This window comes from Athene noctua, chromosome 1 (genome assembly GCF_965140245.1).
Source record: "Athene noctua chromosome 1, bAthNoc1.hap1.1, whole genome shotgun sequence".
NCBI classification, from domain to species: Eukaryota; Metazoa; Chordata; class Aves; order Strigiformes; family Strigidae; genus Athene; species Athene noctua.
In genome coordinates, this window is record NC_134037.1 from 162155857 (window position 1) to 162182646 (window position 26790).

General features: G+C 43.1%; 2 protein-coding genes across 3 annotated transcripts in view; both read right to left on the reverse strand.

Moving 5' to 3' along the window:
* PAXBP1 (PAX3 and PAX7 binding protein 1) overlaps positions 1-5011 on the reverse strand; it is a 28860-nt gene extending 23849 nt beyond the window's left edge. Inside the window, exons 1-4 of one of the 2 annotated variants that reach the window (XM_074902988.1) lie at positions 4788-5011; positions 4465-4649; positions 2661-2789; positions 911-1087 (exon numbers count right to left, since the gene is read on the reverse strand). In XM_074902988.1, coding sequence (XP_074759089.1) covers positions 911-1087; positions 2661-2789; positions 4465-4649; positions 4788-5008 — 712 coding nt within the window. In that variant the 5' untranslated portion in view covers positions 5009-5011. Of the gene's footprint in view, positions 1-910; positions 1088-2660; positions 2790-4464 lie in introns of both variants that reach the window. The other variant, XM_074902980.1, reaches the window with a different exon arrangement.
* A 4703-nt stretch (positions 5012-9714) lies between these two features.
* Positions 9715-22203, reverse strand: EPCIP (exosomal polycystin 1 interacting protein). Its single transcript, XM_074928984.1, has 2 exons — positions 22102-22203; positions 9715-10456 (listed from the first exon to the last, which is right to left on the reverse strand). Exon 2 carries the CDS (start codon positions 10384-10386, stop codon positions 9715-9717), a length of 672 nt encoding a protein of 223 aa, XP_074785085.1. The 5' UTR covers positions 10387-10456; positions 22102-22203.
* Positions 22204-26790: the final 4587 nt, after the last annotated feature.

Below are 26790 nucleotides of genomic sequence, written 5' to 3' on the forward strand. Positions count from 1 at the left end.
TTGGCCATTTCAACAGATGATGAAAGCTCAGAGATTAAGAGGACACCAAACCAGACAAAGCTAATATGAGAAGTCTGCACTATCAAGGGGAAACAAGAAAATCACATCTAATTAAAAAATCTAAAGTCCCTAGCACAAAACTAATGCAATTTACGTGTTATATACAGAATGGTGCCCAAAAATAAATTTTTTGAAACACGAATAATTTTTACCACTACTTTGATAAGGAATGCACAAAAGGTTAAATTTCAGATTCTCTTTACACTTGACATGAGATACTCCAAGCCAGCAGTATCTTTAGAGATGCAGTAACATACATATCACATCATTCTGCAATTACCCCTAAAAGGAAAAATGATTTGCAAGTCAACTAGGAAATTGTTTTTCCTTTGAAATATGGTCAAGTCTGTGGACCCAGGACATCCATCTTCTATTTGAGGAGCAGGCCACCACAACCTAGCTAACAATTAGTAAACTAGTTTAAAAAATACTATCTCAGACTGGTTTCTTAGGCCTCAGGGCCTGACAAGAACCTCATTAGACAAAATGAAACAGGAAAACATTTGAGACACCTTGCAGACCTGTAACAGAGACATTTGAACTAAAAACAGAATTTTAATTGAAAGCAGTTAAAATTTATGTGAAGTCACCTCTTCCAAATCTAGATTTTCATGCAGTTTGTCATCATTTTGAGAGGCAAATTCCTGCTTCTGACATCAAGATGAAGCATTCTGTGGCAAAACACTTTTTCTCATAAGCCCTGTAAAATTGAACACCTTTGCAAAGTAGCCGTTTCCTGAATGCTGGATATATTGCTGTAAAATACTTCCTAATCTCTCAAATACTTTACTCTGCTGTAAGCACTGGATAAAACATTTGTTAACATATCAGACACATCACAATAACCAACCTGGGCGGAGAACATTCAGTGATGACAAAGCACTTGAAAAAGCCCCACCAGCTTTTGGTTTTTCTTCTTCCTTCTCACTTTCAACTTCCATTTCTTCTTCACCATGCTCACTGTTTGCAGTTCCATCTTCTTGACCTATATCCTTAATCTGTCCTGTCTTTTCTAGTGGTGGTTCAACTGGGAAGACAACAAAGCCCATGTTTTACTCCTTTCATAAAGATCACTCGGAAGTATTTTTTTAAGGTCTGACAACCAAAAGTAAAAATCAAATGAAAATGCTAAATGACAATTTTATAGTTGAAAGCCAGTAAAACATGCCTTGTTAATTGTTATTAAGCCACTGACACTCTCTCAAAATAATATTTGACAAAGCAGACACCCCAACAACCACTAAACACTCTACACATTGCCAAGTATTGCAGAAATGAGGGGAACTCAATAATTAAGATCATATGTGCAACCTTCACACAGCCTCTTTCGTATGTAATTAGAAAGCATTGACTGTGTTACATCAAATCTTTCCACAAGAACAGAATAATTTCAACAGAACCCCTTCATTTTCCTCTTGGGCTGGGTGCAACATTACCCTACGTTAGGTGAGTAACATACAACAGATACAGGCAGCAGGTACAAATATTATGTAAAAAAATGCATGTTAAATCCAGCTATCTAATCCAAGCCACACGGATCTGAGTTTTTAGACATTAGCATTTGTTTAGAGAATAGAGAATACTGACTCTGCAGCAGCCATGAGGTCTTTGCACTATAACCAAACCAACTATAGAGACTGCAAAACAGACAAACTGAAAATCATCACATGCTAGCTATATGCAAAATGAATTTTTTTAAGAATCTTTGTGACAGAAGCAAGAATTAAGATCCAGGTTTCCACAGATCACCCGAACATTTGCCACAGAAATTATAATTTCTGCTTTTGCTCACGCCCCATAAAACTGCATATGCAACTTAAAGATTCTAATAAGAGATAATTTGTGGGTTTTTTAAATGCAGGCTAATTTAGTTAACTTAAAAAGGGCAATTTGCTGCATGGGACCAGGTTTAACTCTCATATATTTCATCTATACCATTGCAATCTTTAGATCATAAGCCTCTCAGCTTGTGCTCATTGTGTTGTGGGTTAATTTAAATTTTTAATTAATTAATTTTAAATTTAAAATCAATTAATTTTAAATTTTTTGTAGACAAAAACCTAACTGGAAGAGGAATCATTACTCCTTACCAATGAGCTTGCCAAAAACCAATAGCAGAAGTACAATGAAATTGAAATCACAGGCTCTATTCCAAGCTCTGGAGGATTGTACATTGATAAAATATTCTTCTGCTCTAACACTTTAATCCTGTCATCTTAATCATCAAATCTACTCTAAGGTCGAAGTCCTGAAACAGGGAGCTGTTGAATAATTTACTTAATAACAAAGAACATCACTCATCCCAAAAATCTTCCTTTTCAAGAAGATGCATTACAAGGACACATCCTGTCAGGTAAGCACCACACAGTTCTAAACTAATTTAATTCCTTCCTAATTCAAAAGGAAGCAACTCATCTGACATAAAAATACAGAACTCTCTACCAGCTTCAGAACAGCATTTGCAAAGTTTGAATGAACACATTTAATGCACGCTTTACTTCAGTTCTAAATACTCCAGAAAGACTAACAATTCATCTTGAATACAAGTAATTCGTATTTACAATACTCAATCTTTTCCATTACAAAAATTTTGTAGTTACCATCTGTTGGAGAATTGACCTCTGTTCTAACTTTTGATTTTTCAAGATCTTCTTTGTATTCTTTCTTCAATTGTTTTACGATCTTTTTGCTGTAACTTGATTTCTTCACTTTAAAAACTTCTTCAGTTTCTTTAAAAGAGAAATTGAAAAACAAGACATTAGACTTGCCAAGAAGTATACTTACCTATTAAATCTCTTAATTTTGCACCTAGAACTTGATAAATGCCACTAACAAGATAATGTGACTCTACACGTGCACTGTTGCAACAAAACCAGTCTCATATCCTTCATGTGTACTAATGTCCACCTTGTCTTTTTTTGGTAATTTTTAAATGTATGCATCCTGCAGTCACAGAAAAGCTAAGCAGAAGTTACACAAAAGTGTACACACATGACCTCCTTCTATCTGACTGCAGAAATCAGGGCGCTTTTTAAAAAAAAAAAACAAATCCCAGCCGATTCTTCACTGCGACCACTAATTTGGAAGAAAACATCATGAAGCCCCAACATTTTGGGTCAATAGCCTTTTCACAGCCACACATGTACACAATCAATCAGTAAGTGAACTTATCGTTTTGCCTGTACTACTAGTTCAAATGCCTGCACACTACAACATACCAAAAGGTATGCAATAAGAACTAAATAGCACAGAACAAAAGAAAATTCAAACTTTGATGTAGAAAATCCACAAGTGTTTGGGGCTTAAGTCTACAGTGTAATTCCACGTTTTCAGTATTTCTGTCAAGATTTCAAGTGTTAGATTCCAAGTTCCAGTGATTACAAGATAATTCCTTCTTAAAAAAAAAAAAATCAAGATGCAGACTAACTTTCCTGCTGACAAAAGGTAGTACAAAAATAAGCTTCTCATTTTATTCACTCTGAACTTCTGGAATGCAACGAACTCCGGAGTCTGAGGAGTGGTTTTTGATCATTTTTAATATGTGATAAATATTATCCATAATCATATTATCTGAGTGTGAATGGACCAGTTAATGAGTGCAGTACCGGCTGGAATCCAGCAGAATTATTAGTTGAAGCACTGTACAAATACAACTATGCTATTTTTTCAAAAGCTGAGGTCCAGAAACTGCTCAACCATTTTTTTTCCATTATTTGTGAAGGTTAATCTAATAAAACTTGTGGGCATCTAGACGAACTAGCTGCAACAAAACACCAGTGGCTTCACGTGGAGTTTGCTCCAGGCAAACAGGCAGTCCGACACGACCCGTGAACACCAGCCACATCTGATGAAAACTCGACACAAAGCCGCAGGAAAGATTCCCCTCAAACAGCACTGCTGGTTCTGGAGGGGGGCTGCACGGGCGCTGGGTACCGCACAAACCCAGGTCAGGCGCAGCAAGCCAGCCAGCTGCAGTGAGCGCAACACGGATGCAAGTCAGGCACCGGCAGCAGAGGCAAATCACTCCCCTAAACCGGACCTAAATACGCGGGACGCCACCCGGCTGCTCCCCAGCGCTGGGAGCACCCTGGCTCCGCGGGAGCGGGGTCGGGCCCGGGAAGGAAACGGGGCCAAAGGCGGCTGCCAGTGCGGCGCTCCCCGCCCGTGCATCCCTGGCCCTCCGCACCGCGCCCCTAGGGCTCTCTCCCTCTTATGCGACCCCTCATCACCCCCACGTCAGGCGGGGCAACGCAACAGCCTTAAAAAAAATATATTAAATGAAGCAAGGGTGCAGGCTCTCTAGGGGGACGAGGCGTGCGCAGATGACGGGCGGGGAGGCCAGCTCGGGGCCCGTCCACCCCCGGCAGACAGCGAACCAAAGCCCGCGCGGCCCCGGTCCCTCACCCTCCTCCTCGTCCTGGAAGCTGAGCAGGCTGGCCCGCGGCACCTCTTTGTTCTCCCGCGGCCGCTTCTTCTCCTTGGAGCGCCCGGCCCCCGGCAGCCCGTTGCCCTGCTGCGGCGGCGGCGGCAGCGGGGGGGGCAGGAGGGCGGGCGCCGGCAGAGCCCCCAGGCCTGTCCTGTCGCCTCCCACCAAGCCCAGCCCCAAGCCGAGAGCCGCGCCGTAGCCCGCGGCGCAGGCGAAGGCCGCGGGGCTGCCGGGCAGGGCGAGGGGCACGCAGCCGGCGGGCAGCGGCAGGAGCCCGGGGCCCGCCGCCAGCGCCATGGAGGCCTCGCCGGGCCCTTCCCCCCCCGTTCCGGCCGCCGGCGTCGACTCCTGAGGCGGCTCCTCGTCGCGCTCCTCGTCCTCCTCCTCCGAGTCGTTCCTCTTTCGCACGTTCACCCTCCGCGCCTTGCGGAACATCCCGCCGGACACCGACCCCCCGCGCCGCTCCGGCGCCACCCGCTCCCGCCACCCCGCGCCGCGGCCCAGGCCCGGCTCTCCGAGCATGATAGCCGCCGCGCCGGCGGCCACAGCGCCCCCTGCCGCCCGCCGCTCGCAGCCGTCCGCCCGCCAACGGCGAGCGGCCGCCCGACCATAGAGAGGCGGCGAGGACGGAAGATAGACGTGCGCGGCGGGGAGCGTAGAGAGCCAGGGCTAGAGCGGCCCGCCTCGCCGCCCGCACTCCCCCCGCCCTTTCCCAGCAGCCGCTGCTTGCTGCTGCCGCCGCCATCTTGTGCGGGGGAGGCAGCGCGAGCCGGGGCCGCGCGTCACGTGGCCGCGCGGCGCGCGAGCGGGGAGCGCAAGGGGCCGCGCAGCGATGGGGGCGACGTGGCGGTTGCTCCCACGGGGTGAGGGGGGGCGCCCAGCAGCGGCCTCCCCATCCCCGGGGGCTTGTTTTCCATAGCTAGCTTGTGGCAGCAGCGGGTATCCGGAGAGGGTGCAAGTACCCACGCGGCGCCCAGCCGCCGTCATCTCAGCCGGATCTCTGCACGGCCTCTGCCGGAAAGCCCCAGCCCTCCCTGAGGAGATCTTGGCTTCTGGCTTGGAGGGGGCAAGTAATGTGGAGATCTTCTGCGCTAGTGCTAAGTAAATAGCATCTTTTGTGTGCAGGTCCCCTTGGGCTGGGGCATTCTTAGAAGTCAGTTGAGTCAGCCTCAGTGGCCACCCTGTTGACTAAAATAAAAGCTGCAGGTTTGGTGGCAGATGCCAAAAGATCGCTGGCCTTTCTGAAGATCGTCTCTGCAAGGACAAATGTTGGGAACTGGAGGAGCTTCTTTTCTGCCTTCCCACCACATGAGGAAGGCTGCACTCCCCTGAAGCCTGCCCTTGCCAGCCACCCTGGGAGTCTGCCCAGGAGGAGATGCAGGGGGCCTGGCTGCACAGCAAGATCTTCCATAGAAAGCACCACATTGCCTTCGTGCTGTTCTCAATATGTATTGACTTCCCAATTATTAGTAGGAAGGAAAACTAAATTTACAGCTCCTATTTAATTTTTTTCTGACATGCAAAAACACCACCTCAGTTTCCATTGATTGGCATAGCCAGTAAGCATGTGTCACTGGCAAATACATGCAGGTTGAAACTGATACATGGAGAATGAAACCCTTGTATGTATAAATACTAACTGCTATAAATATACAATCAAATACCATAGGGTGTTGAGTGGGGTTAAGCATATTGTACAGTGGGATTTAAAACACACAGAATCACATATTTCTGCAGAGTGATGCTTAATGTACTGCTTTGTGTAGTTTACATGCAGACAAAAGAACCAATAAAACTAATAAAACAACGTATATGGAATATGTTTTGTATGTGTTAGTCTGAAGAAGTTCTGCAAGCTTCTAATGCAGTACTTTGATACGGCAAAGCCATATAAAATTGAAACCGGGAGAATCAGGTTCTTGGTATCTGCTGGAGAAGAACAGGGGAGCTGAAAAGATCACTGCAATATTGGTGCTGTGGGCTTCTGCTGCGCATGTAATTGAGAGGAGGATTTTTTCCTGATTCCAGGAAAATCTCTGCAGTGCTTACTTGGACACAAGAAAAAAAAGAGGTCTTTTACCCCAGTCTTATTCAGAACATTACAGTGGCAAAAGTAACCAAAACTGTAATTTGCAGTGTTAGAAAGCACATGGTTTATTAATCTCATGGTTTCTTCCCGACAAGGTCAGAATACAGACAATTCTCAGTTACTGCTGCATGTGTGAATTTTGAACAGTAACAGCAGCCAACCACTGCTGTCACGGCAATGTGGAAGTACAACAGTGTTACTCAGCACGTTTGTTACTAGAGGGCAGCAGAGCCTCAGTTAGTGAATTCGCTGAAGATCACTTCGGTTTGATTTTCCCAGATTTTAGAGAGGGTTGGTAACATTTAGAAATCAATATATTTGTGTGCCAGCTCTTTTTTTTTTTTTTTTTTTTTTTACAACACTATCCTGTGCAGGATTAGTGACTATCTAGTTATCTAGTTAATAGTATTGCACAGACAGTTGGAGCATGGGATTCCTGGGCAGACAATATAAATTATTTGCCTGTGTCTGTAATACATTCCAGGCATGTAATGTGTTCAAAACACCTCTTCTCGCCAATCTCTGCCAGCATAGCTCCAGCTCCTAACCATTTTGTAACCTGTGTGGCCATTGTGAAAGGTATCGCTAGAAATATCTGTGATTTGGGGAGAAGGCTTACGTTTTTTGCCAGGGTGCTGACAAAGGAAATGACATCTTTACAACAACTGATTTAATAGTTCTCTGGTTGAGTTAAATTGAGTTCAATCCCCAGCCTTCAAATACCCATGTGCTTAAATCTGTTAATTTGCAATTGCAAATAGACCTCATTAATTCAATAGTTACCGCATTGTTGATTTCAGTGGGAAACCTCACAGTAATGGAAGGTGTGCATGTATTTAAGTATTCTGAATAAATAAGTTTTGCTTCCTAGCAAAAGTACTCTGTCATTGATTACAATTATAGAAAAAGTCTTTCTTTAAAGTTGCTGAAGCAAATTCATTGGTTCGTCAGAATCTTGATAGCCATTCCCCTCAGTACATGTATTTTATCCCAGTAGTATCATGTAATTCTTTGCTGGCAATATATGACTGTTAGGACTTGTTATTTCAAAGCCTTTATTGTACTATATGGATGGATCCCAGCCTTATTTGTATCTCATAGGAGGCAAATCCTGCAGACATGGGCAAGTAGCAGACTTTGGGCTATATAAATAGTCCTGACATATGTTTTTAAGGGGATGGTGATCTGTTTCTCACAACGCATCTCAAAATTGTTTGCTACATGTCTGCCAGAAGCCTCACCTGCCTTATCAGATGAGAGTCATCGGATGGGGTCTTTCTCCTTTCTCACAGGGGACAACACGAGCAGAGTTTGCCATTATCACAAATGATGAAGTCAGATTCTCTGCATTTGGGGAAACTGCAGGCATGGGCACACCCAATGTGCAAGAGACAGGCCTTTCCCTGGGAAAAACACCTTTGTAAGTGTGGTGTCTCACCTGTCAGGTGGCCTCTTGGCCAGTGCTTTGTCATGGTGTGTGCCATGGCTTGGCAGAGAACACAGCTTCTTGGTCAGCCCCTAAACACGCCTTCAGTTGTGTACTGAGGTTGGAGGCTGCCCGCACAGCTTGTCCCTGCTTTCATAAGAGGCTGTGTCACCCAGCCTGAGCAGAGTGTTCCCAGCTTTGACCAAGTACCAGAGGGCAAGGACAACTCAGCTTTCCCAGTGTGAGTAACCTGTGACCACCTTGCACCCCTTGAACCTGACAGCAGTAGGCTATATCAACAGGGGAACAGCCAGTAGACAGAGGGAAGGGATTATTCCCCTTGTATTGTGTTGTGGTTTAGGCCCAGAGAGTGACTGAACACACAGAGCTGTTCACTCACCCCTTCCCCCTCAAGAATGGGAAGAAGAAAATAAAGCAAAAGGTTTGGGAATCAAGACAAGGCTAGGGAGGGATAGCTCACCCATTACGGTCACAAGCAAAAGACAGATTTGTTAGGGGAATTAAAAAAAGAGCGTCACTTTAATGCAAAACACTAACATCAGCAACACTTACTAGACAGAATGGGACAGTGAGAAGCATTGCCACATCTTAAGAACACTTTCCCCTCCACCCTTCCTTTCTTCCTGGGCTCAGTTGTGTTCCAATATCTCTACCTCTGTTCCCCAGCAGCACAGGGGCAGGGAATGTGGGGGTGCAGTCAGTTCTCCGCTTCTTCCTCCAAGGCGGGGGATAGCACTCCTCTGCATTCTTTCCCCTGCTCCACATGGCTCTGCACTCATAGGAGACAGTCCTCCATGAACTTTCTCTGGTGTGAGTTCTTCCCATGGGATGCAGCCATTCACATGCTGCTCCAGCATGGGTCACCCCCACGTGTTGGTCTTCCCAGTGCCAAACTACAACAGTGGGGGTTTCTTTTTCCCTCAGAGTCCCAGTCTACTTTAAGCACCTCCATGGGTGGCAGGGGGGTGGCCCTGCCATCTCACCACAGGATACAGGGGAGCTCTCTGCTCTGGCGTACCTTCCCCCTGTTCCTCCTCCTTCCTTCCACTGAGGCCAGTGGTGTTTGCATAGGTGTCCCCATAAGTCCTCCTTGCATGCTCAGCTTGGTGGAGGGAAGGCTGAGGTTACTACACGGAGAAAAGTTTCCCCATGAGGACAGGCAGGCAGTGGAGCAGGTTGGACAGTGAAGTGCAGGCTCTGTCCTTGGGGATTTTCGGGACTGGACTGCAGAAAACCCTGAGCTGTCTGGTCTGATCCCAGAGGTGGCACTGCTTTGGGGCCGGGGATTGGACTGGAGACCTCCCAAGCTGCCATCTAACCCATGTGATTCTCTGGGAGGCTCAGGTTCTTCTACCACTGGAGGTACGTGGTTATGTCTTTTTCTGTCTGAGGCAGAACCTTAAAACAAAATTTACCTGCAGCTTTCAATTCTTAGGTTACAGTGTATAAAAAGATTTCGTATCGATGCTTTCTAAAGCAGTTGTTCCACATTTTCTTTGTTCTTTAAGAAAGCGTTTACTGAATTAGTCTGACAAGTCTATCTTACTTTAAACACATCCTTGTAGAGTGCTATCACAGTCAGAATTGTCCATCCCGTAACAGTCCTCCTGGCCAAACCAAACGGATGTAAGGAATTCCCATCTATTTCTTAGCAGTTTGCCATGCCTCTGACAACTGAATATGTTCAATAACTCAGTAAATGAATGTTACAACATAGCTCCTGTTATCTGAGTTTGAGAAAACATCGGAGTACAGCAGGCTGGGAAAGTGCTCTGTGATACTAGAAACGTTTTCCACACTGTAAGACTTCAGCAAAGAATATCCATTGAAAAGCGAGGTGTCCAGAAAAGAAATATATACAAACATTTGCCTGTCTTTGTTGTGCACTGCAAGCGAGTCTTTTTCATTGTTGCTGCTGCTGTGGATGGTTACGCTCTGCTCTGCAAATAGTCCCTTGACCTTGTTTACCCGGAGCTTTCGAAGTCCCCAAATGGCCAAGTATTCTGTTGGGAGACGAGTGGTGCCACAGAAGGACAGCTTCAAATCCCACACCCTTGTGAAGTTGAGGAGCATTCCCAGCACAGAGGCATCTGTGAACCAAATGGTCAGGTGGCTTTTGTAGGTAGTTTTTTCCATGGTAGAAGGCAGCACAGTTTTGCAATTGCACATCAGGTTTGCCAGGCAGTAATCACAATCACGGATATCCACCAAGCAGCTGCAATTGCGAATTGTGTTTTCCTTGGTGAAAATTAGCGTATGGTTCTTCTGACTTCTCACAAAACTGCCAGTGATGCCTATGCTAAGGAAGACAGCCAGAATGAGAGCCAGCCAAAAGGTGAAAGCAGAGAAGGCTATTGGCTTCATTAGTAGCGGTGCCAAGCTGCCAGGTGTCTCCTCCGTTTACTCAGTGAATTATATCACTTGGCTTTGCCTGCTGAGGAGAAACAATTTCTTTATTATACTAAACACCACTCAATGGTTATTATTACTTAACTTTTCCCACTTATCTGTCTCATCTAGTCAGAACCATATTGCAGTTTTGCAGGTTGCCCTGCATTAGAGGGGAAGTGCAGCTACACTGATTCAGAAAATGAATTGTAACTCATGTTTGGGATTATTATTTTACTCCTCTTTTGCTCTAAATGGTTTCATTTGCTTATGGGACAGCTTGGATGCCCTCTTCTCTATCCAGGCAGCTCCTCAGCCTGCCAGGTGTGAAGGTGAAGGCAGGATCCCTCCTGCTCTCACCAAGAGAGGCAGTCTGAGAAGGCCTAAGGACAAGGGTTTTGTTTTACACCTGAATTGCTAAGTAAGAGTTGTGATAACTTACCCTTTAAACTGAATGTGGGATATACTGGGCAGAAGGAAAGAAAAAAAAGGGTGGTGTAAGGGTGGAAGCACTGCTGGAGGCACCACATGTCCTTCTGAGCTATCTGTTATGCTGATAAAACCTGCTTTTGATCCATATGAAGCTACGTGTGCTCCAGCCTCAGCCTGTACGTTTTGAGGATCAAGGACCATCTCTCACTGTGTCTCTACACAGCAACTAGCCTAGGATAGATCCTGACTTTCTTGGTTGCTTTTCCCCCCTTCATTTACCCTGACAAAGCAAAGTAGCATCTTCCATGCATGCTTATGACAATGGAGCAAGTTTCCATCCCAGCCTCAGATGGTTGGGAGCATTTGGTGGGGACTTTTGAATTCTCAGCTACCGGCCTTTTGGTTTTCAGAACAGGGTTGGATCTTACCAGGAGCACCTGGATACTCCTGGCATATTATTAGATGATGGTACAAGCAAGAATGCAGAATGCCATTTCTCAACACAAATTATAAAATGTTGAAAAGTTTGTCTGATTTGACTGTAATTGTTTTGCAGTACCAAGAGACATTAGAGCCAAATTTTGACTAAAGGTGGCATCCTAGCGAAGGCAGCAGTACAGCATGCACTGGGCAGAATTTGATCCAGAATTAGCATGTGGAAAGACTGATCCATGTCCAGAATGCATGTCTCCAGCACTTCACAAAACATGGCACTACACCTACATTTTTGGAAAAACATACCAGATAAACGTGAAAAATAATAGTATTTATAATAAAAACACAAATTGGTTTTGTCTGTTACTCAATCTTCCTTCATTAGAGAGTGGAATCTTCCGCTTTAAACTTCATGGTCATTTAACAGACAATAAAAAGAAAATGTTTTAGGAGCACACTAAAGTTTTCTTGGTCATTAGCCCTATCATATACATGGTAGTTTACCAAGCTCAATTCTTGCTGAAAATTCAAGTGAGAGAGTTCTTTGACTAATATTAAATTTTTAAAACCTACAAAACCCATCTTGACAGAATAGTTTGTGTCCTACTTTCTACATTTCTCACTTATAGAGAATATAGTCCTCTACTCCACTTTTCTTTCTTTGAAGTTTGGTTTCCATTAGTTAATCTGTGGAAACTGTGGTAGTTCGTAAATGACCAGGTCTTTGCCATCCACAGGAAAAGCAAGAAAAGGGAAGGTTAGGTGCACATGGGGCAAAAATCTGTACCTAAGAATGGTGGACTCTGGGCCAGACATTACCAGCAGATCCTTTCCAGGAATTAAATCTTTAGTTTGTGATAGACAGTTCCATGAAAATATCAGCTAATTGCTTCACAGCTGTCAAAAAGTGATTAAATTGTTAAGATGTAATAGGAAAATGATGGAAAAAAAGAGACAGAGCTGTTGAGCTACTGCATAAATAACTTGTTTGCTGACACTTGCCTGTTATGTGCAGTTCAGATCCCATCATTTCAGAAAAGACTGGAGTTCAGAGAAGAGTAACAAGAGTGATGAGATATGGAAGGACTTCCCTTTAAGTAAGATGGGACTAGGTAAAGTAGGACTCTAGGTGGGAAAAGAGATGGTTGAGGCAGGACATGGTGGTGACATATAACAGCACAAATAACATGGAGATGGTGGGTAAAGACCAGTGTTTCACTACTTCTTCCAAGAACAAGAGTAAGACATCTCAGATAAAACCAGTAGAGTCATAGCTGACTTGTTGATCCTTAGCAAAGGATGTTGGGGGCACAAAAACTTTTTACAAATTCAAGGCAGGACTGGATAAGTTCAGTGAGGAGAAGTCCACTGCAGTTATCATGTACACAGGCACCACACCTGGCTACAGAAGGCCCCGTGCTGAAAATAACTGGATGCAAAGACAATATCACATGTAAGTATCACATGTTTTTGTCCTCTTTGAAATCTCTCCTACTCACCTTCTTGTGGCTGTACATGGAGATGGCTACTTGACTAGATGGATATTTGGTCTGACAGATTATGGCTATTCTTAGATAAGGTATATATAGTGTAAATGTACGTGGACTGACTCAAACATGATTTAATTCTGTATGTACTCCCTAAATTTAGTATGTTGTTTTCTTAAGTGAAGGATACAGACATTTTAATGCTTAAATCAAATATTTAATCCATGTTGTGGAACATACCAGAAATACCAGTCCAACTGTTAGCTAATGTTTAACTTCAGAGGTCAGACGCATCCAAGTGGTAGCCATCCTGGTATCATTACTGCTAAATTAATTTGGTCTCCAGTATCTAAGCATCTATTCATGCATCACAAAGAAAATGCTATTACTAAATCTCCACACTGTGCTTATTTTCTCAACCCTTAACCGTGGCTAACAGTTGTGATAAATCAGAAATCTGTAATATCACCACTGTTTCACAACTCAGTGAAAATATTTGGATTTATCTGTTTTAGAGGTAATATTTGCAAGAATTCCTAGACAATGTTAACAGTGTGAGTTTGAACTAAGTAAAAGAGATTTTAATTGAAGACTCAGCACTTCTGCATTTCAAACTCCCACCTGCATCAAAAGGGGTGATACTGCTTTTTCCACATAACATCTGAGGACTTCATAGTCATAAAACATTAGATAACATACTTTGATGCATCCTCCTTAGTTTTAGCTCTTTTTTTTTTTTTTTTTTTTTTTCCAGTACCTGTAGAATGGAGAACCTTTAGTTTTCTACTGTCTTGCAGCCAACCAAAGGAAATTCAAGTTTAGCTGATCTGATAGCATTTGGGCTCTGTCCATCAAAATCCAAACAAAATTCTAAATCTTGGCATTCCAGGAAATGTTATCTCCAGAAATACTTGCTATCCTCTTCTGCTCCCTACAATGCAGAAACATTCCCGTCAATTCAGTTCTTGGTATTTAGTTTCTGTGTGGTTTTGGTGAGTGATATGCAAGCAGTGAAACATATGTTGCAATGTCTGTCTGTGAAGTGTCAAAGCCACCTGCAATGCACCTTTACTTAATCTACCAATTATATACAGAAAAATGTGCATTATATGGCTCTGAATCAAATTACTTTGCTGCCTGCACTGGTTAAGGCTTGGGAAACGGTTGGCTTTAATTTTTAGAGGTGGGGGGAGCTGTCTTGCAAGGAAGAAGCGAGATAAAGCATAGATAAAACTTAACTGCACTAGCTCAATGGCTCTGAGTTGCATCTTTTTGAATTATTACTGCTGTCAAGGCACTGTTAGGAGGGAAGAGGTCACAACTTAGCAAGAGGCTCTTTTCACTAAGAGTCTGGGGAGAGGTCTTTAGCTTGTCTTCTCTAGGAGTGGCTCAGAAGAGTCTGAGTTTCAGTAAGGAAGATAAAAAAAAAAAAAAGTGAAGCAAAAGTCACAGACATGATAGTTGAGGAACAGGACTTTGCCATCGTAGAAGATGTGGGGAAAAGGAGAATCAAAGAGCATAGGTCTGAAAAACAGGGCCAGGGCCTGAATGTATGTACCTGCAGGATGATGTCTTGTTATTATGAAGCAAAATAGTTGAGGTAGTCTGAGTTTAATAATTGAAAGGACTGAAACATAGAATTGTTAATGTTTGGGTTTGTTTTTTTTTTAGTTTGGTGTGTTGATGTCATGGTGAGCTACACAAAGAATAAACTGTTTGTCTCTCAGGAAGTACTTTTGAAGTTGCAAAAGCTAACAGTTATTTTCAAAAATCTTCCTCCTTTGCAGAGATTCCTTATATTTTGGATTGCTTGTAATGCAAAGATGCCTTTAGTAGGGCTCTTGGAGATACACAAAAGCCCTTTGTTGTAATATTGCCATTACGCTGAAGGAAATTTGGGGTGATTTCTTGCCTGTTGTGGGTCTGTGTTCTCCATCATCTCCAAATTTACAAAAAATGATGGAGTATCTTCAGAAAACTGGAGAATCTGGGCTGTGGGATACATATTTCCACCATGCTCTCTGTCTGGGGATTATCTAATCCCCTTAACAAAGATAATTGATCCACTGATCTCACTAAAATATTTTTGGATGTAACCTATAGAAACCCAAAGAATGCATCAGATCATGCTAAATGTAAAGAATTTCCATAAAATTTTCTAGGGAAAATTGGTGGGTATGCTTCTTCTCTTCCCTAATTTTCAAATCAAGCTTAGCTAGACTTCCAATATAATCAGTACATATTCAGCGACTAAGCAACAGTCTCATCATATGTATTTAATATGCATGTGTTCAACTAGCTCTGCAGCCTTCTTCCTTGATTATGGCTAGGAGACAGCATTTCAGTGATAAAACAACCCAACAGACTCAGTTATAACTTATTCTTCTACTATGCTATTAACTTTGGCAAAAGGAGCCTTATCATAGAGATATGAAGAAAACACCTGTGGGTGTTGTTTCTACTTACAGCTTTTAAAATCTATAGCTATTTACTCATCCACCTGACACAGTGGATTTTACAACTTGTTTCCGTAAGCCATTTGACATTTCCCTGCATAACATAACATAGCAGGTATAGCAGTCCTGTAAAAATTGTATGAGCATTTTTTAGCTTTACAGTTTATACTAGAAGGTTGCTGAACTCAGGAAACAAGAATGGTATTTCAAATTTGAACTTGGCAAATTATCTGCATGCTCTTCTCTCACATATGGGTAACCAAAACCTACCTGCTTTTATGCATCTGTTCTGGTGCAACGAATAACTCCTTTGTCTACAGAAGCTCAAGGTAAAAAGGAGCTGGTCTGCATTTTATTTCCATATAGTTGTTCAATTCAGCTATTTTAGACAGTCATTCTTGTCCAACCTTATAGCCAATGTTCATCAATCCTTGAAAGCAGCAGGAGTAATAAAAATGGTAACACATTTTCATACCAGAAGTGATTGAACTTGAAGCAGTGAGCTGATTGATAAATACATTTTGATTAAAACACAAAATGCCTCTGTAGCCTAAATGTGGTATGTGTTATTGGAGTCTTGTCTTGCTGCTGGTTTAAGTTTCTGAGTAAAAGAATCCAGAGCTCTACCAGTCTGGAAGATGACCTCCAGCAGAAGTAATACCACCTTGGGTTCACCTCTTTGTCCAATGCAGCAAAGAAATAATTTGTCCAACCAGATGGTGGTTTATTCTAACATGACTTCTTCATGGTGGTATCATTTCTAACAACATCCCAAACAGCTATGTTTCAAATGAGGCATAGGTGGGATATAATAACATGCCCTTCAACCAACTGCACTGATACTTTTTCTAAGTTGGTCTCATACAGTCAGCTAACAGTTAAACAATGTTTTGAAATTATGCACTGTGATTGCAACGTTTCCTTTTATCAGTTACTGTTGAGGTTTTGTTACTGAAGCTACAACCCTCAACATATCCACCCACTGCATAGGTAAATTGGAGGTAAAGCCTGCTTTCCTTCCCCTTCCATCTTTACATAGTGTGGTTTTGGAAATACAATTAGAAGTGGAAAAAACATGAGGCAAGTAAAACTTGTAGATAAATAGCTGCTGAGTCATACTCCCCACACGACCTCGCTGTCCAGAGTCACAATGTGGTAAGCATATAGTGTTTGAGAATGAAGTGAAAAATTAAATTAGTGTATGAGAACGGCTCAGTGCCTTGAATAGTAATTAGACTGTATTGCCCCAGAGGTCTTTTCTTATGCCTGCTTTTTCTTATGCCTGGGTAAGCAGTCACCCAACTTCACTAAGCAGTGGTAGAGTACCACTATGCCATGGGAATTACTGATAGCTGATCCAGTTCTCCTCCAAACAGCTGACAGTGTTTACCCAGTGGTTACCTTCCAATTACAGTATTAAAACACATCAGAGAGGTTTTGAAGTGTGGATTTTGGTTTCTATGAATCGAAGAGATACCTCAGTTCAGGTAACAGAAGGCAAAGATTCAGCAATTAGAAAAAGAGTACTGATAGAAACTCTGCCACTGCAAGGGCTTTCTGGGAAATGGGTAGGTGGAAGGGGGATATGGTCAAGCTCAAGAGATTCTTAATTGGCCTGAAGACGTTAATCATCAAGAAGGCTTTGGTGATTGGTATAATCTTGATTTTTATCTGGTTTAAGCTTCCTGAAGTCCAAAGCTACCATCCAGTTTTCCTCATAGACTCCTTTAGAAAAGTCTTCTTTGGCATTGAGGGGAAGCTCTTGCATCACCCCAAATTGGAGGACTTTTTGTTATAACCAGGTCTATTTAGCTGAATACTTGGAGAACAGAGCACCAAGCACCAAGAGCAATTCTGTAACAACTAAATAAGTCTATAGTAAAGCATGTCTGTCTAGTAGTACCTGGACACAATACCAAAACCCCGGAGCACAGACTGAGCAGATGCAGGTGGATGAGGAGAAAACCACTGCAGCCTGTATGGTGGAACAAGGAAGTAGCTGTGGGTGAAGGAGTCAGCTGTAAAGAGATGAAGGAAGAAAGTGGTGATAAGGGGCTGGGTGGAGGAGAGGCAAGTGCAGCCCAGAAATGGAATGGAGGAATGAAGGAGAAATAAAGAGTAGGAAGCCTTCCTCAACAATCAGGAAGCTTTTTAATAGCACAGAACATACAGAAAGAGTACAAAACTGAGACCCTGGGGCAAGGTTTTTGCGAGCTTTACAAGCATGTCTTGACAGGAAGTAAAAGAAAAGGAATAACTCTTCTCCAGAAGAGCCACCCATTCTGGTTCTGCTTTGGCTCCTGATTCGTGTCGTTTATATCCAGTCCAATATTTGTTGTTCAGTAATAAGTTGTTCCTTGCATGCAAAAAATGGAGAAAAACTAGATCCCAGTAGCTGCCCCAAAGTCCCTCCAGCCTGCAGTGCTGTCCCGGAGAAGGGGAAGGCAGCCAACCGCTCCAGAGATGGGGTCTTTATGGTAGCAAAGGGAGAAGAGAGGCTGCATTCTCTGCTTAGCAGCAAACAAAAATCCTAATGATTTTAGGAAATTTTACTTGCTTCCGGTAGCAGTAACCTGCTTCTGATTAAATAATTTTGAGTGATCTAAATCCAGAAAATGATTTCTTCATTTTTGTTCTGAGTGGGGGGCCTTTCAAGTGAAGATTGGATTAGACATAGATACCAGCATAAAATGATTCCAGTTCGATTGCTTCAGCCATGCATGTTTTTAGATGTGTTATCTCCTTCCAGCAATGAAAACACTGTTTTATTACATGTTATCCCAAAAGTTTTCTAGCACAAGATTCCATCCCCACTCCTTGTTCTTCTCAGGTTTTGAGAACTAAAGGAGATTTTCAATGCTTATTTAGTAATAGTGTCATTTTAGGTTTCCGAATTTGCTTTGATCATTCCACTTTTTTTTTTTTTTTCTAATTGCAGATCTGTGTATTAAGAAAACTGCAAAAAAGCAATAAAAAGCCTTTGACTGTTGTGTGAGAATGCTACTGTCTCAAGGAAAGTTAATCCTATTCAATGGAAGTCCCAAGCCTATACAATTAATTTCTTCACAGGGTGCTTTCTTCCATTCTCTATTCAGAAAAAAACCTAATTAAAACCCCTCATTGATCACTTGTGTTAACATGTGCCTATGTGAAAGTGCTGTATTAAGCAGAGAAGAGCTTAAATCCATATAATCTTGTGCAGCTTGAGTAATGTACACAGGATGAATACCAAAACCACCCAATTTAGATCAAAATAACGTGAAAAGCTGGACAACACTAAAAGCATTTAGAACTGTGAAGACTGCCTCTTTCTTTTCCTGTTTGCGGGCAGGTATGCGTGGGATGTGTAAAAAAATACATTGCATTTCACGGTGAAGGTGGCAGCAAGGAGGTAGGTACAGCAACTTAACTGGGCTGATCTCACTGGGGATGGTGCATAACTCGCCTGCCATGCAGAAACCTCAAAAAGGGAGCCAAGGGGAAGAGGAGTGCAGACAAGCTCCCCTTACGCTAAGGAGCAAAGCACACTCCAGACTTGCCTTCATCTGTGTACTCTTTTGGTGATATTTAATACTGATATAACCTGTAAAATTTTTGTGAAAGAGGTTTTTTTAAAGACTGCACAGGGCTACTGTTGGGTGGCTGTGCTGTGTTCCCATAGTGACTAACTGGAGGTTTTTGAAGTGCAATTTCTTTGGCATTTGAAAGAGTAAACAGATTTTTTTTTTTTTTTTTTTTTTTTTTCAGGTGTTAAACTACAAGATTACAGGAGAATGTAAAGGGTTATGGAAAATGCAAAGAGTCAGTCCGTCCCTTAGTAAATTCAGCCTGAGTCTTTAGTGCAGAATAGATACATTATCTAACCAGGAAGCCCTAGGGAGCCTTGGGCGTAGAGGGAAACAAAATGCTGGATTTCACCATTTTAGTCTGTGGAAGTTTTAGGAGTTCCCTAAGTGCGCTGATGTCAGAGAGAGTATTTTGTTTTCCGTCTTTTTGTTTAAATAATTACCATATTTATTTAGTTACTCTACAGATAAATGCAGGAAAATAAGTTTGTGATAAAAGCTGACATTCTACAGACTTCCAGACTGCAGTGTGATCTGTGCAACCCTGAAACCTGTATTTGCATTTGCTTGTGCAGCAAAAGCCGGGGCTGCTATCATTAGGCTGAGCAGCCAGTGCTCTAGCAGTGGTGCTGTCAAGCGTAGCAGAACAAATTCCTTCCAGCAATGATAAAAATGCAAGATAAAATAGGCAATTCTGTTGCATTGAACTTGAAGTACACACAGACCCTTGAAAATGTTCCGGTATGAGTATTTTCGTATTCAGGTGTACACAGACTCTGGGACAGACGATTAATCTAAACACACCTCTACAAATCATCAAGCCTGTCCATCCCATGCAAAGCTTCTGTCCATACTGGAGGCAAATGTTAACAGCGGAAGAGGTTGTGACAGGTAACTGCAGGGAGGCAGATTAACAGGAGAAAACTCAAGGGTATGGAGGAAGTCTTAACCCTCCCAAAGAATTGGGATAGTGATACCTCCCTTTTTCCTGCAATGAAGGTCACCCTTGGCAGGCCACAGCCTGCTTATTTCCCACCCTGAGAGAGAAGAAAGGATGCATGTGTAAGGCCTTCATTTTCATAACCTGCTTCACACACACAGTCTGCACTTTTCCTAATAAAGAGTGGGGGACCAAGATGAGTGGCAGGATTTGCTTTGCCAGAATGGACCTGGAACTATTCCAGCTTGGAGATGTGCAGGAAGGGTGACACACACTGATCTGGCTATTCACCTTTGAATTGCACCAGGATAAGCATTTACATAAATGAAAAGTGAGAAGAAAGTGATATAAAGGCTTACCAACTCAGGAGGAGAGCACTGTTCTGCACAGCTTTACAAAGTAGCAGCAGATCATACATATCTTACTCACTTGAGCACTGTAGGAAGGATTTGTCATTATGCCTGTGTAACTAGATTGAAATAAGTGGTATAAATCTGATCTAATGAAATGAAAAATCAGAATTTTATTTCTAGCAGTGCCATCATGGCAGTGTGTCTCCATCCTGCCTGCTACTGTAACCTATGACTACAAATCCCAGTTTTCTATTCAGTGGTTATAAAGTGCTTTAAGAGTCTCGGAAGGCATTACAGAAAAATAAGTTTCTTCCTGTTGCTATCTAACCAGGCAGCTATTCCAGTCTGTTGACTGTTTGATATTTCTCCGCAGTGCCTTCTGCAGCTTTCAAATAGGAGAAGCACTAGTGGCTTGAACTCTTGTCCTGATGCTTATGAGAGAGCCCTGTACCTAAAAGGTGTCAGGAATACAAAATCATGTCCTGGCTTTGTGTTAAAGAGAAACCCCAGAGTGCACAGTTATATGTTACACTGTGAAAAGATCTTACTTCTCCTCTAAATTATAGATTAGTACTTTCCAATAACTTATTTGTTCACTTCATGAACAATTCAGCCTTTTGCCTAATTTTATTTATTTTTGTGAAAGATAAGTGTGAGCAAATAATATTTCCTTCAGTACTGGTGCTGATTCTGAATGCACTGCATGTGTAAGCTATCATGTTAGGGGGGTTGTGCTTCCTGTTATTTAAAGTATGAGTATTAAAAAAACCCCAGAAGTGTATACGCATGCATAAAGCATGAATTTGTATGCTCATGAATGCACAAGTGCATCACATTTTCATACAAGTACTTTTGTAATTGTAAGGTACGCACAATCAAATCCCTGTTTATTTATCTGCCCTCAGAAAGGGACACCTTCTGGGAAATCAGGTGTCCCAAGGATGGGTAGTCAGCATTGTCTGAAAAACAGAGTTATCCTTGGTAGCTCAAGCTGAGCACTTCAACACTGGAGGTACTAAAATTAATTTTAAAACCACTTTCTAAAATTATCTTTTTTTAATGTCAAACCAACTACTCCCTGAAGCAAGGGTATTTACATTGGGTGATCTTTAGGAAAGAAAGCTGGACTGCAACTTTTTGCTATTATTTCCCAGTGCCCTTTCTAACCTGACCTGGACAAAAGTTCAAGTTAAGTATTACACTAAATTAAAGATTTGCCAAGGCCAAAACATAATGCCTACTTCATGAATGAAAATGGAATAAAAAGTGTACTTTAACACTTTATTTTCTGTTGTCCAAACCCTAAATTAAGGAAAAAATATGTGAGAGGAGAAGACTGCATGACAGAAAGCTGTTATGAAATGTGAATGGTCACTAAGCAGCTGGAGACTGAAACTCTGGATGGGGCGTCCTGGTGCCAGCTATATCGGCTCCTGGTTTGTTCACTTGGATCATGGATGTTATCATTGCCATTGAGGCTCTGTATCTGTATAGAGATGGTGTAGTTACTTTGTTTTGTCCTTACGATATCACTGGCTCGATTTGTAAATTAAATAGCAGAATGAAACACAGGTCCTAACTGCTCTTTCCCTGATCCTCCTCTTCCAGTGCTCTTCTCAAGGAAGCTTTAACTTAATAAAATGACTTAACTCCTGTCAGCTGGAGTAATTCCTACCAACACTTCTGTCACCTTTAAAGATTCGCCTAAAGAAGTATTTCCAAAACAGAGCAAAATCATTCCACTGTTCTTTGTGGTTATTATTCATAGAGCTATTAATTATTATCTAAGGCATACAGCGTATAAACAATTGCAACATATGAAAGTCAAACTTTGCAGAATCTGTTATTTCACCATGATTACAAATCAACAAATCTGAAAGAAAAATACCTGCCAGGAACAGAGTTACTGGCAAGGAAATAATTGTGCTGCAAGAGAAACATCCTCATTCACAAAAATACAAGCTATTCCTCTGTTTTTTACCACCCCCACCTTTTAGAGCTGAAACAAAGACAGCGACTTACTCTTTCTCTGGATGCTGGTGGATAGGTTCACCACCACCCGGCTTCCCGCTCGGCCGAGCTTGCCGAGCCGGGGATGCTCGGCTGTGCCTGGGAGTGGGGTCAGCCTTCAGGGCAGGCAGCAATGCCTCCTTCTCCCACTCGCCGCTGCTCTTTTATGTTTCCACGGGCCAGCAACCCATGCCGTTCCCTTGACTACCGGGAGGGCAGTCCAAGGTCTATCCCTATCATTAACACCACCGCAGCAGGATCCCTACCTGTCTTTACTTTCTCTGCTCCCACGCCATCGGGTGTACTGTCGTACACAAAGGGCTCACCTGGAAATGCTGAGGTGACCAACGGCCTCCCTGCTTGCTGTAGGAGGGGAGCTGGGGTGTAGCGGAGCGGAGGGAGCTGGTGACCCGTGTTCGCAGGGGCATGGCCAGCCTGGTGCACAGGGAGGGAGATAGGACCTCTGCAGTCCTGTGGCCCCCTCCCAGCACTGCACTGTCCCTCCACCTGGGGAGCACCCCTGACCATCCCCACGGGACATATTCTGCTCTGCCCACTTTCCGGGGGCTTCGTGTGTGGTTTTAAAACAGAAAAAAAAACAGAAAAACCTTTCAGGTTTGAAAGCCTGCTTGCCCAGCTGGAAGGAGTAACTGTAAATTTCAATCACAACTTAGCAGAGGCACAATGTGGTTCTCAACCACGTCTCAAATGCTGTGGATGCTTCTCCATAATCCAGCATAGGAAACATTTTCGTAGCATGGTTTACAACGTTGTTATGGCAGGACAGTACCTACCAAAAACTAGAATCTCTACAGCTAACTAGCCTGAATAACCAGTGGAATTATTTGTAAGAACAGGCCAGTCATAAGCAGCTTCACAAGGAAATGCAGTAGCAGCATCTTAAATAAAGCATGAGGCAACATGCTGCAGGGCAAAGGTACTCTGGCAGGCAACCTGCAGGGAATGAAAAGTAAGCATTGCTGTGATTCAAATGAAAAGATATTTGTTGCTTTTTCAAAAACAACGCCTGGTCTTTACATGCCCAAGACTCTCTGGGAACTGCTGATGCTGTTACCTCAGTAAGGGCATTTGGCCAAAGCCAGGAGTTAGAGTGTCATTTTAGGTCCAATTCAGAGAAGTATTTGGTCATTTTATCGTCACTGAAACCGACGCAAGTTAGGCACTAAAATGCTACTGTGATTCAAGCCCTACCTACTCATTTATAAGGTGTGTTGCATACACAAATGTAAAGGAAAAAAATCCAACCAATTATACTATAGATATTTCAGGCAAGTTGTCTGATTTGTGAATTTTGGATTTGTGACTGTACTCTTTTCCTGGAAGAGCTGGTGCATGAGAGTCTTCAGTCCTCTCTCACCCTATTCAGAATTGAAGGAGCATCAGAAGTCCCTTCGGATGCCTGAATTCCCAAGATGCCCACTCAGCTCCTGAAAGAGAGGTGCTCTGGGGAACCCCGTTTTGCAGTAAATGCATTTCTTGTGGATCAGGTAAATGTGACGATCACATATGATCTGTTCACTAGAGTACTTCTCTGTTGTTAATATTACACAATAAGAGACACTTTGCCTTACTTTTGGATTACTACTGTGTAAGGTAGTGGTGAATTTGACTGTATACACTTAACAGAAACTCTGTTGCTTTTCAGGATAAACTCGACTTTAAACCCATTTTGCCCTTCCTGCATGCATCTAATAGGGGAAGCTCTTCATTTCTTCTTTGCTCCAAACCACTTCTAGCTTTATGTTTTTCTTTAGGGCTAACACAAAGTGCCTTTGTTTCTGGTAATTTCAGTCTTCCTTTGGGTCCATGGGGTGTTGTCAAGTAATTAAAGAAAGGGTCTGCCTGGCAGCCAGCTCAACAGCCCAGCTATGGAAACTGAGCAAACCTGGGTTTGATGCCTCTGTGCACCTCCACTCCAAGGACCTGTTACCAGCAGGTTGGGAGCAACTCTGAATAAACATCCTCAAAAGAGAGCATTATTCGCTCTTGTCATTCAACAGCACAAAACATGAGAAAAGCACAAACCAATAAAGAGTCTTCCATTAACCAGACTGTAATATTTTCTTGCAAAGTATTATAATCTGGCACAAGCAATATAGAAGAAAATGGTAGGTTGTAAGGCTGGATCATCCTTCCTCTGTGCAGGGATGAGCTGTCCCTGGGGCAAATGGAGAGAAAGTTTGAATTTGAGTTACTGCCAGTTTCTTGCTCTTCTGCCTTGACACAGCACATTGCTTGCTTATGTTGCTGCTGTCATTTTGTGGCACAAGGGAAAAAAGGTCCTTCGTTAATATCTTCACTGTGAAAATATAAGATGCTGTCAATTGTAAAAACATGGTTTATTAAAGGTTATTAGATTTTCTGCATGCTTATTTTTTGTTGGTTTCATATACACTACAAAATGTGCATGCTTTCTAAAGAAGTTTTGTACTGCAATGTCCAAGCGTTTGATGTTCAAGAAAAAACAGGATGAGGTCCACAGTCTTACAAGTGAGTTCATGTTGCTGCTGAGAACTTGTAGACAATGTGTCTACAAAATTAGACATCACTTGCATAGAGGTTGATGTTGCAACTTCACATTAATAGGTGGGAGCAATGGGAAGTTCTGGTCGGGACTCTCACACACTTGTGTCTGCACACATGATTTCTGACATTTTGAAAAGTTTGCTCATCTTCTTCAGACACAGCTATGCAGGCAATGAGGCACAGAGCCAGCTTTTGCATCACCAGCTCTTCAGCCATTACTGGTTAGAAGGGTACTGTCAGGTAGGCAGTTTCACAGAGTCCCAGAGTCACTCAGCTGGAAGGGCCCTCAGGAGATCTCTGGTCCAACCTCTTGCCCAGAGCAGGACCTGCTTCGGCATCAGACCAGGGTCTTCAAGGCTTTCTCCAGTTAGGCTTTGAAAACCTCCAAGGATGGAGCCTGCACAACCCCTCTTGGGAACCTGTTTGAGTATTTGAGATGTTTTTTTCCTTATACCAAGTTGGATCCTCCTGTATTTTCCACTGTCTCTTATTCTCCCATTGTGCACCCCAGTAACAAGCCTAGCTCTATCTTTTTGATGATTTCCCAATAGATATGGAGAGGTGGCCATTAGGTCACCCCTAGTCTTTTCTCAAGGCTCAAAATGCCCCATTTCCTCTGCCTCTCCTCATAGGACAAGTACTCCCGCCTTGAGCATCCTGATGGCCCTCTCCTGAGCTTGTTCCAGTTTATTAATATCTTTCTTGTACAGTGAATCCCAAAACTACAAGCATTACTCTAGATACAGTTTAACAAATGCCGAGTAAATGGGAAAAATCCTTTCCCTTGATCTGCTGTGCTCCTGTTCAAACAGCCCAGGATGCTGACGGTCCCCTCTGCTGCTGGGGCAGGCTGCTGGCCTATGTTCAGCTTGCTGTCAGCCCAGATCCCAGGCCCCCAGGGCCTTTTCTGCAGAGCTGTCTCAAACCAGTCAGTCCCTAGCCCTTATGATTGCAAGGGTCTTCTCCCTCCCAGGTGCAGGATTTGGTAATTGTCCTTGCTGAATTTCCTGAGGTTCCTGTCAGCCCTTCCTGCAGCCTGCTGAGGTCCCTCTGAGTGACAGCCCTGCCCTTCAGCAGATCGACTCATCCACCCAGTTTGGTTTGTTTGGTATTGAATTATTCACCCCAGTTTTTGAGCCCCGCTGAAGCTGCTGTATGGCTTCAGCTCTGGAAATGTGAATTGTCAAACCCAAGCGTTTGGACGACACGGTGAGACAAACTGCTAGCAGCTTCAGGTCTGTGTAAAAATGCCGAGAATTTCTATGAAGTGAGATTTCAGTACCTGGCTATAGCTACAACAGGGGAGGCAGCTTGCAAAGTCTGTGGTTTCCCCTCAAGAGACCCTTTTTACAAGCTGCTTATCTAGCCGGGGGAGAGGGAGGTGGTGTCTACAGGACGGCTCGGTGCAAGGTGCACGGCTGCCATCCTGTGGCACGCAGCCGGTTCGTGGGCTGCCGCAGGGCACAAGCCGGGTCTCCAACATCTATTAGTACCAATTATTAATATCTGAACTGGAGTAACATCTGAGCCCAGCTAACATCATACAGCTGTTTATACAAGCTGCACAAACCGAGAGGAGGCCCCTGCTCTGAAGGGTCCAGAAAGAAACAGCGACCCAGGAGCTCTAGAGGTCTTTATGTCATGCGGTGGATTGGAGGGGAAACTGCCGGGCTCTGCTATTTAAATGACAGCACCTTTTCCTTCATGTCTGCCTGGAGTATAATCCTTGTCATCAACTCTTACCTGCCCACATGGGAGAAAAGTCTCTATTCCACCTGTCTCTGAACTATGTAAAAACAAACAAAGAAACAAACAAACAAAATCCAAACTGGTTAAGAGTTCATTGTTTCACTTGTACCTGCCTGCTCCACAGAGACTGCCCGCATTGCTGTGCTCTAGCTGTGGACAGATTAGCTGACTCTCCTGGACACATTAAAATTAATCACAGAAAGCCAGAAAGGCAGAGCTTGAAGAGGGCTGAAAACCTTGTATACTCCATTCCATAGGGTGTAAAGCAACTTCGGATCATCTTTTTAAAATCTCCACTTAAAGAGATTCCAATGCCTTCTTGTTTAACTTATTTCAGTATTTAATAAAACTTAGCACAGGAAAGTATATAAACTGCAAATAAATTGTTTTTTCCCCTCACTCTCA